At 48.2% G+C, this 12,500-nt stretch overlaps 2 protein-coding genes across 3 annotated transcripts in view; both read left to right on the top strand.

The window, feature by feature from the left end:
• The window catches only part of LOC115542259 (uncharacterized), a 578,272-nt gene that overhangs the window by 414,384 nt on the left and 151,388 nt on the right, over positions 1-12,500 (top strand). The window lies entirely within an intron of this gene.
• nid2a (nidogen 2a (osteonidogen)) overlaps positions 1-12,500 on the top strand; it is a 54,888-nt gene that overhangs the window by 29,524 nt on the left and 12,864 nt on the right. The window contains exons 16-35 of one of the 2 annotated variants that reach the window (XM_030354449.1): positions 1,792-1,920; positions 3,752-3,874; positions 4,206-4,345; positions 4,710-4,815; positions 5,093-5,226; positions 5,360-5,465; positions 5,592-5,725; positions 6,211-6,316; positions 6,722-6,855; positions 6,955-7,060; positions 7,393-7,523; positions 7,702-7,807; positions 8,019-8,152; positions 8,282-8,387; positions 8,635-8,768; positions 9,082-9,187; positions 9,566-9,687; positions 9,871-9,976; positions 10,099-10,232; positions 10,480-10,585. In XM_030354449.1, coding sequence (XP_030210309.1) covers positions 1,792-1,920; positions 3,752-3,874; positions 4,206-4,345; positions 4,710-4,815; positions 5,093-5,226; positions 5,360-5,465; positions 5,592-5,725; positions 6,211-6,316; positions 6,722-6,855; positions 6,955-7,060; positions 7,393-7,523; positions 7,702-7,807; positions 8,019-8,152; positions 8,282-8,387; positions 8,635-8,768; positions 9,082-9,187; positions 9,566-9,687; positions 9,871-9,976; positions 10,099-10,232; positions 10,480-10,585 — 2,403 coding nt within the window. The remainder of the gene's footprint in view (positions 1-1,791; positions 1,921-3,751; positions 3,875-4,205; positions 4,346-4,709; positions 4,816-5,092; positions 5,227-5,359; positions 5,466-5,591; positions 5,726-6,210; positions 6,317-6,721; positions 6,856-6,954; positions 7,061-7,392; positions 7,524-7,701; positions 7,808-8,018; positions 8,153-8,281; positions 8,388-8,634; positions 8,769-9,081; positions 9,188-9,565; positions 9,688-9,870; positions 9,977-10,098; positions 10,233-10,479; positions 10,586-12,500) is intronic. The other variant, XM_030354450.1, reaches the window with a different exon arrangement.

The raw sequence follows: 12,500 nt of genomic DNA, 5'->3' as shown, positions 1-12,500 counted from the left end.
TGGGGGGGGAGAGTCTGGTTCTTGTCAAAAAAATAACTTAAAGAGTAAGGTGAGGTTGAAGGACGCTGAGGACAGAGAACGGGGGAGGGACTTTTTTTTTTTTAAGATTTTGTTTTTCAGGCCCCTCACTTTTTTTCCGTAGTTTCTTCTGCATTCCCTCGTTCCTTCCCATCCTCTCTTCTCAATCTCTTTCTCTTTTCCTTATTCTACCGTTATCATCTTTTTTTTTCTCCATTTCCTTCCTCCACCTCTCTCTCTCTCTCTCTCTCTCTCTCTCTCTCTCTCTCTCTCTCTCTCTCTCTCTCTCTCTCTCTCTCTACCTCTCTCTCCCTCTCTCTCTCTCTCTCTTTCTCTCCCTCTCTCTCTGTCTCTCTGTCTCTCTGTCACTCTGTCTCTCTGTCACTCTCTTCCTCCTCCTCCTCTTCTTTCTGCCCTTCATTCTTTACTCCACAAACTTTTTGCGTTTCAACCTTTTCTTTCACATACACCACAGCACGATGTCTGAAGGTTATTGAATCAATTTGCGCTGCATTTCTGCACTGTGGCAAAAATCACAAAACCAAATAACAAAATAAAAAGCAGAGAGGTTCCCATACCTTTGACCCCCCCTCCCCCTCCCTTCCTCTCTTCTCATCTCTCCTTCCTTGTCTCCTTCCCTTCCTCCCCTCTTTGATCTTTTCCTTCTCTTACCTTGTTTTCTCTCTCTCTCTCTCTCTCTCTCTCTCTCTCTCTCTCTCTCTCTCTCTCTCTCTCTCACTCTCTCTCTCTCTGTCTCTCTGTCTCTCTCTCTCTCTCTCTCTCTCTCTCTCTCTCTCTCTCTCTCTCTCTCTCTCTCTCTCTCTCTCTCTCTCTCTCTCTCTCTCTCTCTCTCTCTCTCCCTTCTTTTCTACTCCCTTTCTTACCTTTCTTCTGTTCAACGGTTCCTTGTTTCTCCTTTAATTGCTAACCGCTAGCGCGCTAGAGGAGTCCCGGGCCTTTTGAAGTGTGCGTGTGTGGTCTGTTATTAGCCCAGCAACAGCTCTCCTCGGCCTGATGACACGACTAGGAAAGCCCCAGGCTCTGCCTAGGTTCCCACGGCTGGCCCTCGTTTGAGGGAGCACGACTTTTTGTTTGCGCTACGACGACAAATCTCGAATTTCCAACATCCCCTGCGTTGGGAAAAAAAATACTATGCCAGCACAGGCACGCACACATAGTGCAGATACTTGTACTTGCTATTGATTCCAGAAGTACTGATTATATATAATCAACATAGATTGATGTGCTTGAATGCATTACAAATGTTCCATTCACAAGCACAGCATGTGTGTCTCTCATCGTCTCTCTACCCCTCAGACACACACACAAACACACAAACATAAACACACACACACACACACGCGATGTGCATGCTTTTCAATAAAACTAAACACACCAACATAAACACCCACAAACACACACCCACACCCACACACACACACACACACACACACACACACACACACACACACACACACACACACACACACACATACTCACACACACACACACATGGATCTGCATGCATGTCAATAAAACTAAACACCCAGGCACACACACACACAAACACAGCTAACAGGCTCCATGCTGTTTACACAGGAATCTTAGCTTCAAAGGGCTTCTCTCTTCCTAGAAAGTAATGACATCTCTCCACCACCTAGCTGTTCATCTCTCTCCCTCTCTCTCTCTCCCTCTCTCTCTCTCTCTCTCTCTCTCTCTCTCTCTCTCTCTCTCTCTCTCTCTCTCTCTCTCTCTCTCTCTCTCTCTCTCCAGACGTAGACGAGTGTGCAGAGGGCCTGGCCCCGTGTGGCCCCGGTGCTGACTGTGTAAACCTGCCAGGGTCCCATCGGTGCCAGTGTCACTTCGGATACGAGTTCAGCTTTGATGGCCGCTCCTGTGTTGGTACGTGGTGCACAAGTGTGGCGGCCATTCATGTTGAGGCGGATGTTTACTGTAAACAGTGTTTTCCACAAGGAGAAGGTTTGGTGGTGATGTTAAAGTGTTAATTTGTGAGTGAAACGCACTGTGAAAATATCTGTTTTCAGTTGATTGCACCTGCCTCTCTATGAGACCATTTCAATTTAAGTTATTTCTGACCAATCAGAGCATCTCTTCCCTGATTGGTAGGGGGAATCCACCTTGCCTGTCAATGTGTGAATTGCAAAACTCGTCAATGGTGAAGAATGTTAGGGAGGGAGAGAGCGAGGGAGAGAACTCCTTTAGTTTAAAAATCCTACCTTCTTATCCTCTCTTCTGCTCTCGTTCTCTTTACAACTCTTGCATCTTACCTGCAGCAGCTTTAACATTGACTTTGACTTACTCGATATTAAAGAACATTTGTTGGTATCATAACATTTTCCCCCTCCTCCCCAATGCTACGTATGTGTGCACTCACGCTATCGCCCCCCTTCAAACACTTACGAAGGGGGGGCTTGCCCTTATCTTTGCACTAACCCTAAACGTAATAAAAGTGTATTCTATTAATAATATACTTTTAAAATCCCAAAATATAACTTTTTTTCATCCTCCACTAACATGAGTGCTGTCATGATTTGAGTGGTAGTTCCCTTTAGATAACAGATCTTACAAATATTCCTTCCAAGTGCTCCTTCACACTTTTTTGTGTGCCCTCACCCTTTGCCCTAGAACACCAACAGATCATTTCTCCCACGACGCTGGTGCTGCACAGCTGTGTGCCGTGGGGGAGGGAAGAGGGGAGGGAGACGAGAGGGGGAGGACAGGAGCCAAGGGAGAGAGAGAGATAAAGAGGGAGGTTGAGGCCTTGATGACAGCTGTGTGAGGAGATGGAGAAATACAGAGAGAGAGAGAGACAGAGAGAGAAAGAGAGGGGGGGGGGGGGGAGAAAGAGACAGAAAAGAAATGTAGTGGGTGTAGGTAGCTCATTTGGTAATATGATGTTTATATGACATATTGTTTAATAGTTATTATTAAGAAACCATAGTTTACACACTGTGCATTTACTTGGCCGATCCCACTCATTGCTTCCTATCCGGTTATGTCATGACTTCGGTATGTCCTACCTTTTTTAGCTTGTTTGAAGACGTCGCAGAAGACAAGGTGAACGGAATTGGAATGTGTGTTTGGGTGGGGGGGGGGGCACCTACATGTATTTTCCCCACCGGATTTCCATGACAAATATAGCATTCAAATGCCTTCCAGCAATTCCAATACGTTCACCTTGTCTTCTGCCACGCCTTCAGACAAGAGGAAGTCCTAAAAGGTACGACATACCGAATATGTGACCTAACCATTCGTGTGTGTGGGTGTTTGTATTCGTGAGTGTGTCTGTGTGTGTGTGTGCGTGTGCAGGTGTGCGTGTGCCTGCATGTGTGTGTGTGTGATTGTGTGAGTGTGTGAGTGTTTGTGTGTGTTGATGTGAGGGTGAATACATAAGTCCTGCTGTTCCCCTCGTAGCATGGCACCTCATGCTACACGTTGTAATATCCCGACAATCAGAGCCAGAGATTGCTGCTCCAGCGGTAAAGAAACCGAGCGACAAACATCTTGCTACCACTTCCTGCAGTCAGAAGTGAGTCAGTTTTGCCAAAGCGATGACTGTTCCTCATGGAGATCTGGCAGGGTAAAGTCCCTTCCCGTCTGGATCACCGTCGAACGCAGCAGTTCCTATTCGTGTCATCTTCCTGTCGTCCTCCTCATAATAAGGCCAGAATGAAACGTGGAGAGATTGTTTGTCGTGTGGTGTGTTTCTTAGACGTGGACGAGTGCCAGTCGTCCCCGTGCCACGCCGACGCCGGCTGCTCAAACGGTCCCGGCTCTTTCCGCTGTCAGTGCCGTCCCGGTTTCCATGGCGACGGCTTCCAGTGTTCCCCGCACGGTACGGGATACCCAGTTTGCGCTGCGGACGCACATTGGTCCAAGCCGCTGTTGTTGTGGTCTTCTGTTGAATCGGGGGTTCAAAAATCTCGTATTGTCAGCGCCCCCTATGGTCAAAGTCAGTAATGCATGTCAAGCAATTCATTTATGGAGCATAATAAGGTATGTGCGGCACTAGGAACCACGTCGAACAAAAACAATAAAAGTGTAACAATGCTGGGCGTAGACATGGCATGTCCCCCCAAGTGTGTCACCAAACACGTGTAGCATGTCCAAAAGCTGCCTCAGAATCCTAACCCCTTTGTGTGTGTTTTTCCGCCCCGCTTTCCCAGGCCGTCCTGAGCGCCCCCAGAGCCGGTGTGAGCAGCAGCGGGACAGCGTGCAGGGCGCGTTGGAGCCCAGAGGCCCCCGGCCCGTCCTCACCACCTATGTGCCTCAGTGTGACGCCGACGGACAGTACAGACCCCTGCAGGTAGGCCCAGGAACACACCCAGGCACCTTCGAGGTGCCCCCCCCCCCCCCCCCCCCCCCTATCGGTCCACCAGGAGTGAGGTGGGGGTCGGCCGACTACTCAGATGTATGAGGGGTAGATCCACCTCTGCGGCCGACCCAGTGGCGTATACTAACAGGCTGGGCCGAACTGTCCATCGTACATCTGGGCGGACACTCCCAGGTGTGATGTCACTAGAGGCTCTTAATTGCTAATCCATGTCCACGTTTGGCGGTAACGTAGGGGCCCTTCAATCGATCGGTTTGATCTACTTTGCCCGATGTTGTTATTTTGTGTTATTTGATTGAATCACGCACTTGGCCTGACGGATGCCTCCTTGTTGCAGTGCCATCGCTCCACCGGTCAGTGCTGGTGCGTGGACAGTAGGGGGCAGGAGAGAGCGGACACCAGAACGGCACCTGGTACACCTCCCACCGACTGTGACGAAGCAGGTCAGACTCCAACCGCCCCCCTCCCCCCCCCCCCCCCCCCCCCCCCAGGTCCCTTGTTGTTTTCTCCAGAAAGCATCGCCTGGCGTTTTCTACAGCCGACGGGCCCCCCTCTGAGTTTCTACGTTATACACGATCGTAAACTTTCATGTGGTGCCCACGATCGTAAAAAAAACGGACCTGTTATGAACTAGCGCACGAGATCGTAAACTTCCTGTGTTAATCAGCGCCTGGCTGTTATGCTTTTATATGCACACATTATGCTTGTTTATCTCCTCAGAAGAGCCAGAGCGTCCCAAGACCCACTGCCAACACCACAGAGACGGAGTCCAGACCACCAGCCCAGAGGGGCACCCCCTTCTGGGGGTTTATGTTCCTGACTGCGACGAGGCCGGACAGTACAAAACCCAACAGGTGAAAAGACAAACACCTCAATGACAATTATTTCTCCCTTTGTCGTTCCCAACGATGGAACACAATGGAAAATGCCATTAGGGATGCACCGAAATACAGATTTTTCTTATCGTCCTGATGCTCCATACACTAGTGCCACGGCTCCACCGGCTACTGCTGGTGCGTGGACAGCCAGGGGCAGGAGCGAGCCGACACCAGGACGTCCCCTCGGGAATCTCCCGTCGACTGCAACAAACCCGGTAAGGGGCCGTCGCAACAATACGATAAAGTCTCTCTTTTTGGAACCTCGATCCGAGCTCATGTCCACAATGTGTCCGGGTGCATGTGTTCTGTGACTGAATATTTCGGAACCTTCTTTGGACCAGATGAGCCAGAGCGTCCCAAGACCAGGTGTGAGCAGCACAGGGAGAGCCTCCAGACCACTGGCCCGGAGGGACACCCCATCGCGGGGGCTTCTGCCCCTCGGTGTGACGCCCGCGGAGAGTACGCACCGTTACAGGTCAGGAAGCAGACGTGGATTTATCCTTCTCCCTTGTGGACTTTCATTGTTTAAAAGGGGCTGTAGGTTCGATTTAAGAGCTTGTGATTCAGATGAGAACCATGGATGTGTCATTAGTATTTGGCCTGTTAAGCCCTTTGAGACTAGTCTGGTTATTGCCAGACCAAGCTCGATCGTAGATTGCACGTCGGTCAGGGGAGTCTGCTGTCATTTATTTAGAACAAGAGGCATGATCAACGGGACTAGTTCCACTGACGCTGTACGCGATTGGCTGCTTGCAGTCGCTTCCCTGCCGTCATTGTGTTAAACCAGCCAATAGCGCGCCAAGGGGAAAAGCCAGCTCGGTGATTGGCTCCCGCAAAAACGTGCAGGGCGAACTCAAATTGCCGGCAGAATGGGCGGGGCTACCCAGTCTACTTTGAGACTGTAATGATGATAAAGGGCTATACAAATAAAAAAAGTTGAATTAAATGTGTCTTCTCCAGTGCCACGGTTCCACAGGCCACTGCTGGTGCGTGGACATCTGGGGACACGAGCGCGAGGGGACCAGGTCATTACCCGGTACCCCGGCGACAGACTGCGATAAACCAGGTAAGGGAGTGCACCCGGGAGTGCATCCGAGTCTAAAATGGGGTTGTTTCACACACCCCTTTAGTGGTTCATGCTGGAAGGCTGTTTGAGAAACTAGAACAGTAATATCACAACTTTGCCGTCTTTGAAGATTTGGATGGGCCTCTCCTTTCGGGAGGGCGATAGACAGGATGTACATTTGTTTGAACATCCTTCATTACTGTCGTAAACGTCCACCCTCTCGTCTTTGAGATTCAACGATGTCCGATGACTTCCTGGCTGAGGAACAGCTTAACCGGGACCAACGCCTTTTAGATCAGGATTCGCCCTGCTCTTTCCTCCCGGATGTGTCACTCCCTGATCAATGTAACACAAAAATACATATTTTCAAAAGTACAACTCTAACTGACGGTGCTCTCTAACCAGATGAGCCCGAGCGACCCAAGACCCACTGCCAACACCACCGAGACGGGGTCCAGACCACCAGCCCAGAGGGGTACCCCCTCGTTGGAGCTTTTGTTCCAGAGTGTGACGAACATGGACAATACAAACCACTCCAGGTACCGTGACTTAACATCATGTCATGTGTGTTGAAACTAGACCTCCATTTTGAAATATGAATCAACATGTTGATTATCGTTTGTTGTCGTTCATCGCAGTGCCACGGTTCCACCGGCCATTGCTGGTGTGTTGACAACGGCGGGCAAGAGAGGCAAGGAACTCGGACATCAGCCGGTACGCCCAACACAGACTGCAGCAGACCAGGTACAATGCAAGCCCACGGCCTAATATCCATCACTTCAATTCAAAAATATGTGCAAGACAAATAGAGGAATCGAAACGACGTTTGTCTCGGACCCACGGTGCAATAAGTATATATATATAAGTAATAAAATTCGGTAAAATGAAACGGTATATAAAAAAAAAAAGTAGAAAAAGTAAGTGGATTGAGATGTTCAACATGAGGAACATTATGGGTTTGAAGTCCAGGGTTCTTACAGATTCGTGACCGCACATGTGCAGCAAATGCGCCATCCTTACGTTCCTACTGAAATCGTAACCCCGAGCTAACGTTCCTTTACTTCACCTTTGACCAGATGAGCCAGAGCGTCCGAAGACCCACTGTGAGCGCCGCAGAGACAGATTTTTGACCACCCTTCCAGGGGGCTATCCCATCATTGCTTTTGTGCCAGAGTGTGTGGAAAACGGACAATACAGACCACTACAGGTGACGACAGGTCCTTGAATGTTTTGTTTGACCCCCCGTCAGACTTTGGTTTCAAAGAATCCCCTGATTCTTCATCTAATGTGAGTTATGTTGAGATGGTGATAGTGATGGTCCTTACTTCAGTGCTCTGCATTTCAGTGGTTTTCTGAAACATTCAACATATGTTTATGTATTCCAGTGTCATGGCTCAACTGGGTATTGCTGGTGTGTGGACAACAATGGACAGGAAAGAGGGGGAACCAGGAGTCCACCTGGTACACCAACTGTAGACTGCAACAAACCAGGTAAGCAGGCTGGTACATTCGATTAGCAGTGGCAGTGGCAAAAGTAACACATCACTTAAAAACTGAACAGAAATACTTTTTTTCTAGCTCCGCTCTTTCTCTTGAAATTAACGCTGAAACTTGATCTTGTCTCAACATGTGACATAAGAGTTTAGGGTAATATTCTTAATTGATTTGTAAGGGTTTGATTGTTTGTGTATTTATCTACCAGATGAGCCTGAGCGTCCCAAGACCCACTGCCAACACCACCGAGACGGGGTCCAGACCACCAGCCCAGAGGGGTACCCCCTGCTTGGAGCTTTTGTTCCAGAGTGTGACGCATACGGACAATACAAACCACTACAGGTAACTCACCATCCACTGGTGAATTTGTTTAATGATTTTGTTTAGTCTACGACTTTCTTTGTTCATTTATTCCCTAGTAGACCGTCTTGTTTCGATGATTTGTGCTTGTTATTATCCTCATTATCTCAGTGCCACGGCTCTACCGGTCATTGCTGGTGTGTGGACGATAGGGGGCAGGAGAGAGTGGGAACCAGGACCCCAGCTGGTACACCGACCATCGACTGTGACAAACCAGGTGAGAAATCTGACGGGTAAACTCAGTAGAGCACATTGTGTTTAACATCCCAACTAGGGATGCTCTTATATGCAGATGACACTCTCCACGCTAGATGATTTATTGAGACCTTTTCACCTTTGCCTGGCTCGAGGTTAAGAATGGCTCATATTAAGCCTGCTCAATATGCGACATTTGTAATGATGTTCAAAAAACACAGCCATAACTTTCATTTTTTCCCCATGTTTGATATTTCTTTCCGGACCAGTGGAACCCGAGCTTCCTAAAACCCACTGCCAGCACCACAGAGACAGCGTCCAGACAACCAGTCCTGAGGGATATTCTATCCTGGGTGCTTTTGTACCACAGTGTGATGCTAATGGACAATACGTACCACTACAGGTCCGGATTCATTGACACAAGAGATTTCCCTAGCATTCAATTGATTTCAACATTTTCATTATCACCTCTTGCTTCATTTTGAATGTTTTATAAGAACAAATTCAACCTACTCGAGAAGTCCGTTACTGGCTAGCAAACTGATAGCTAAGCCCTGTATCTAGCATGCTTAACCAGCCTGATAATATTCTGGGATACTTCCAAATGTTTTACATGCAATTTTATTCTATCACAAGCATCTTTGAACCCACGGAAATCGTATATACCATTACGTGTAATTTATGCTAATCATTGAGGTATCATGATTTTATTTTAGTGCCACGGTTCTACCGGCCACTGCTGGTGTGTGGACAATGCTGGTCAGGAGAGAGCAAGGTCCAGGACTCCACCTGGTACACCGCCAAAAGACTGCGACAAACCTGGTATGGAGATACTGATCAAGTGTCCTGTGATTGATCACTGGCCTGGCTGTGTAGCTTGAAGGGGGGATGAAGTCCACTCATTAAATGGGCTTGAAGAAATAGAAGGAAATCAATAGACGGAAAATACGTGAGAGTGCAATGGATTTGATTGAAAATCGTTTTCTGATGCTTAATGCACACCTTGAGAACCCTTGATAACATAATTGGAAGCAAGTTTAGATGTCTTTTGTCTATTTACTTTTACCAATTTGACTTTTGGATGACTCTGTATTAACAGAAACACACACACACGGTCACGCAAAGAGTATCTGAATGATCAACATATTGCTCTCTCTCTCTCTCTCTCGCTCTCGCTCTCGCTCTCCCGCCCTCCCGCAGATGAACCCGAGCGTCCCAAGACCCACTGTGAGCAACATCGGTACAGCACCACTCGCGAGGGACCTGCTCCTGGAGCTTTTGTTCCTGATTGTGACGAAGATGGACAGTACAGACCCCAACAGGTCAGTGTTTGGCCACATTGCGGGGTCTGACAGAGCTCTGCTATCCAGCATATATTTAGGTGGACACGCCAACTTGTGATGTCAGAAGTGGCCGATTTTCAAAACGGCTTGTAGTGGCTAATCACCTTACACCTGGTGGTATAATATGGGACCTTTACCAAACCTAATCTTTTGTTGTCACAGTGCCACGGCTCCACTGGTCATTGCTGGTGCGTGGATCAAGAAGGGCAGGAGAGAGCCGGTACCAGGACAGCGTCTGGCACACCTCCCAGAGACTGCTACAAACCAGGTGAGACCAGGCAGACGTAGGAGAAGCCGATGCTCCTGACCTGAATCGTCAACCTCTTGTTAGGCGTCTGGTTACAGGATGTGAATATTTGTGAATTCGTCCCCCGTTTTGTCTTTGACCAGATGAGCCAGAGCGCCCCAAGACCCCCTGTCAACACCACAGAGACGGGATCCAGACCACCAGTCCAGAAGGACACCCTCTTCTGGGAGCTTTTGTTCCCGAATGTGATGCAGAAGGACAGTACAAAACCCATCAGGTGAACTTCCCCGGCATGGTAAAGTTCTTGAAAATCGGCCTCTTCTGACATCACAAGTGGGCGTGTCCACCTAGCATGGGACAGTTGTTGGCCATCGGCACCTCTGAACAAGATGTCCTCTTCATGCAGATACTAAAGAACAAAATACGACAATATGATTTTCGCAGGTTTTCCCCTTCATGTTTAAACCATTCAAAATGTACAGCGTGTCGAGTCAACACTTTAACAAAATGGTATCCTTTTACAGTGCGACAGCTCCACTGGTCATTGCTGGTGTGTGGACAATAGGGGGCAGGAGAGGGCGGGAACCAGGACGCCAGCTGGTTCACCGAAGAAAGATTGCAACAAACCAGGTGAGTTACACCAGTGAGTCTCTTTTCCCAGCCTGAGAGGTCTTGAGGAACTGTGAGAACATGTGGAAGTCAAACTGCCTTTTTGAGTCTAAATGATCCCCGGGGACACGGGTATACCTTGGAATCATCTATCTGTCGGAAAGTAACCAGAGAGCCGAAGCATGGTTCTGATTGGTCACACGAGGACACGATCCAATGCCTGCTTCGTGTCACATTCCGACTTGTGATTTTCCCCCCGAGTGGGAAACATCCCTCGACCCGTGTTTCGCCTGATGCCCCTCCCCCCCAGGGGGGCCAATGGGCTGTCTGGGACTATTAACATTAGTGATGTCATCATCGGAAAAGTCTGGAAACAACTGTGTCCGTCGGTGCTTGTCCTTGATTATCTGGAAAGCTGTCGGCTTTCCGACGTTAAGGATCTCATTCGGGATATTTTACCCCTACCTCGTCGACTGAGGAAAGGGCGTTGCATAGAAAGATGAGCCTTTGTAAAACGGAGGAAGACGCTAAGTTTGCCGTCACAGTATGGTGACAAACTTCACTCCGACATAATAATGAGGCTTTTTGTCGTTTTCAGTCACATGGGACGTAAATTGGGGGGAGTTAAAGTGCAGTAGAATCAGAGGGCGTAGCCAACAGTCAGACATGAATAAAACATCATAATCGATCAGGCAAAAATCTAAATTTATGATTCGGAAATGTGGGACAATTTATGTCGGATAGACATTAAACTACCAATTTTCAACCCGAACCGCGCGGGGCAGGGTTAACAGACCCCAGTTAATACATCGCAGGAGAGGTCTCTGTCTCCTGCGATGTGTGCTGTTGTGTTGAAGGAGGAAAATAATTGAACCACATTTAAACCTGACGCACACAAACCCAACATATTCATACACACCCAAAAGAAAAACACAACCTTTGACATTAAGACGCAGAATATTAACAGCCCTGAAGATCCACATGGCCCAGTCTGCCTTCTCCTAATGGAGTTAACGTCATTAAATTGTACTTACGACAGCCACAGACATTCAAAAGTGGCTGTTTAGTGGTGAGAGCGGCGTGCCAGCTGTTGCCAAGGCACTATATAAAACAAACACAAGGCCACCCGAGTTAGGAGCAGCTTAGCGTCGAAGCCATGTGTAAAACACAGGCATAGACAAACACGAGTGCGTTAGCACAAGTTTGAAAATGAAAGCCAGGGTTTATTTTTATTGTATACAGCTGATTTAAATGAGTGGACTTAAGCTGCAGGGAGGTTGGCACCACCACGGAGACGGACTCGGCAGTCAGGGAGGGCCTCCAGGGGTGGGGTGGGTACGTTAGAGGAACCTTCGGCTGGGTGAAGTCCAATGGCCCCCGACGTTCGGAGATGGTTTAGTTTTATGACACGTGTCGAAAGGAACCGCGTGAGGCCCAACTTTTTTCCACTCTCGTTTTGGCCCAAAACTGGCTAACAAAACAGCCCATCTTAGGAAACTGTGTGTTTACGATTAATTTGGGGAGTCGTTATCATTATTATTGTGAATCACTTTCCATTGATGTTTATTAATATCCATGCTTGAGATTCATGTCATTTCCCCTGCCAACCAGAAATGTAAACATGACTGGATTGAGCTAGGTTAAACAAGACTTTATTTACAAAATACGTTTTAAGCGTTTACAGTGTTGACAATGTACTCAACAGTGATAAAACTAAATAAGTGTACAATAAAAAACAGACATACACGGTACGTCGGCACGCTCATGGACGCTACATTCAGCATCCCGGCTGCGTGTTCTAATGGTGCTTTAAAGGGCATAAATCCTTTTGTTAGCATTCGGACCCTTCAACGAAACGGGCACAGCTAATCCGGCCAGGACACGTTCTTCAGAATAAAGGGAGGGAAACGGCTTTGCTCTGGCCGTAATTACTCAA

This window comes from Gadus morhua, chromosome 4 (assembly GCF_902167405.1).
Source record: "Gadus morhua chromosome 4, gadMor3.0, whole genome shotgun sequence".
Lineage (NCBI taxonomy): Eukaryota > Metazoa > Chordata > Actinopteri > Gadiformes > Gadidae > Gadus > Gadus morhua.
This window is presented reverse-complemented; position numbering and strand designations above follow the sequence as displayed.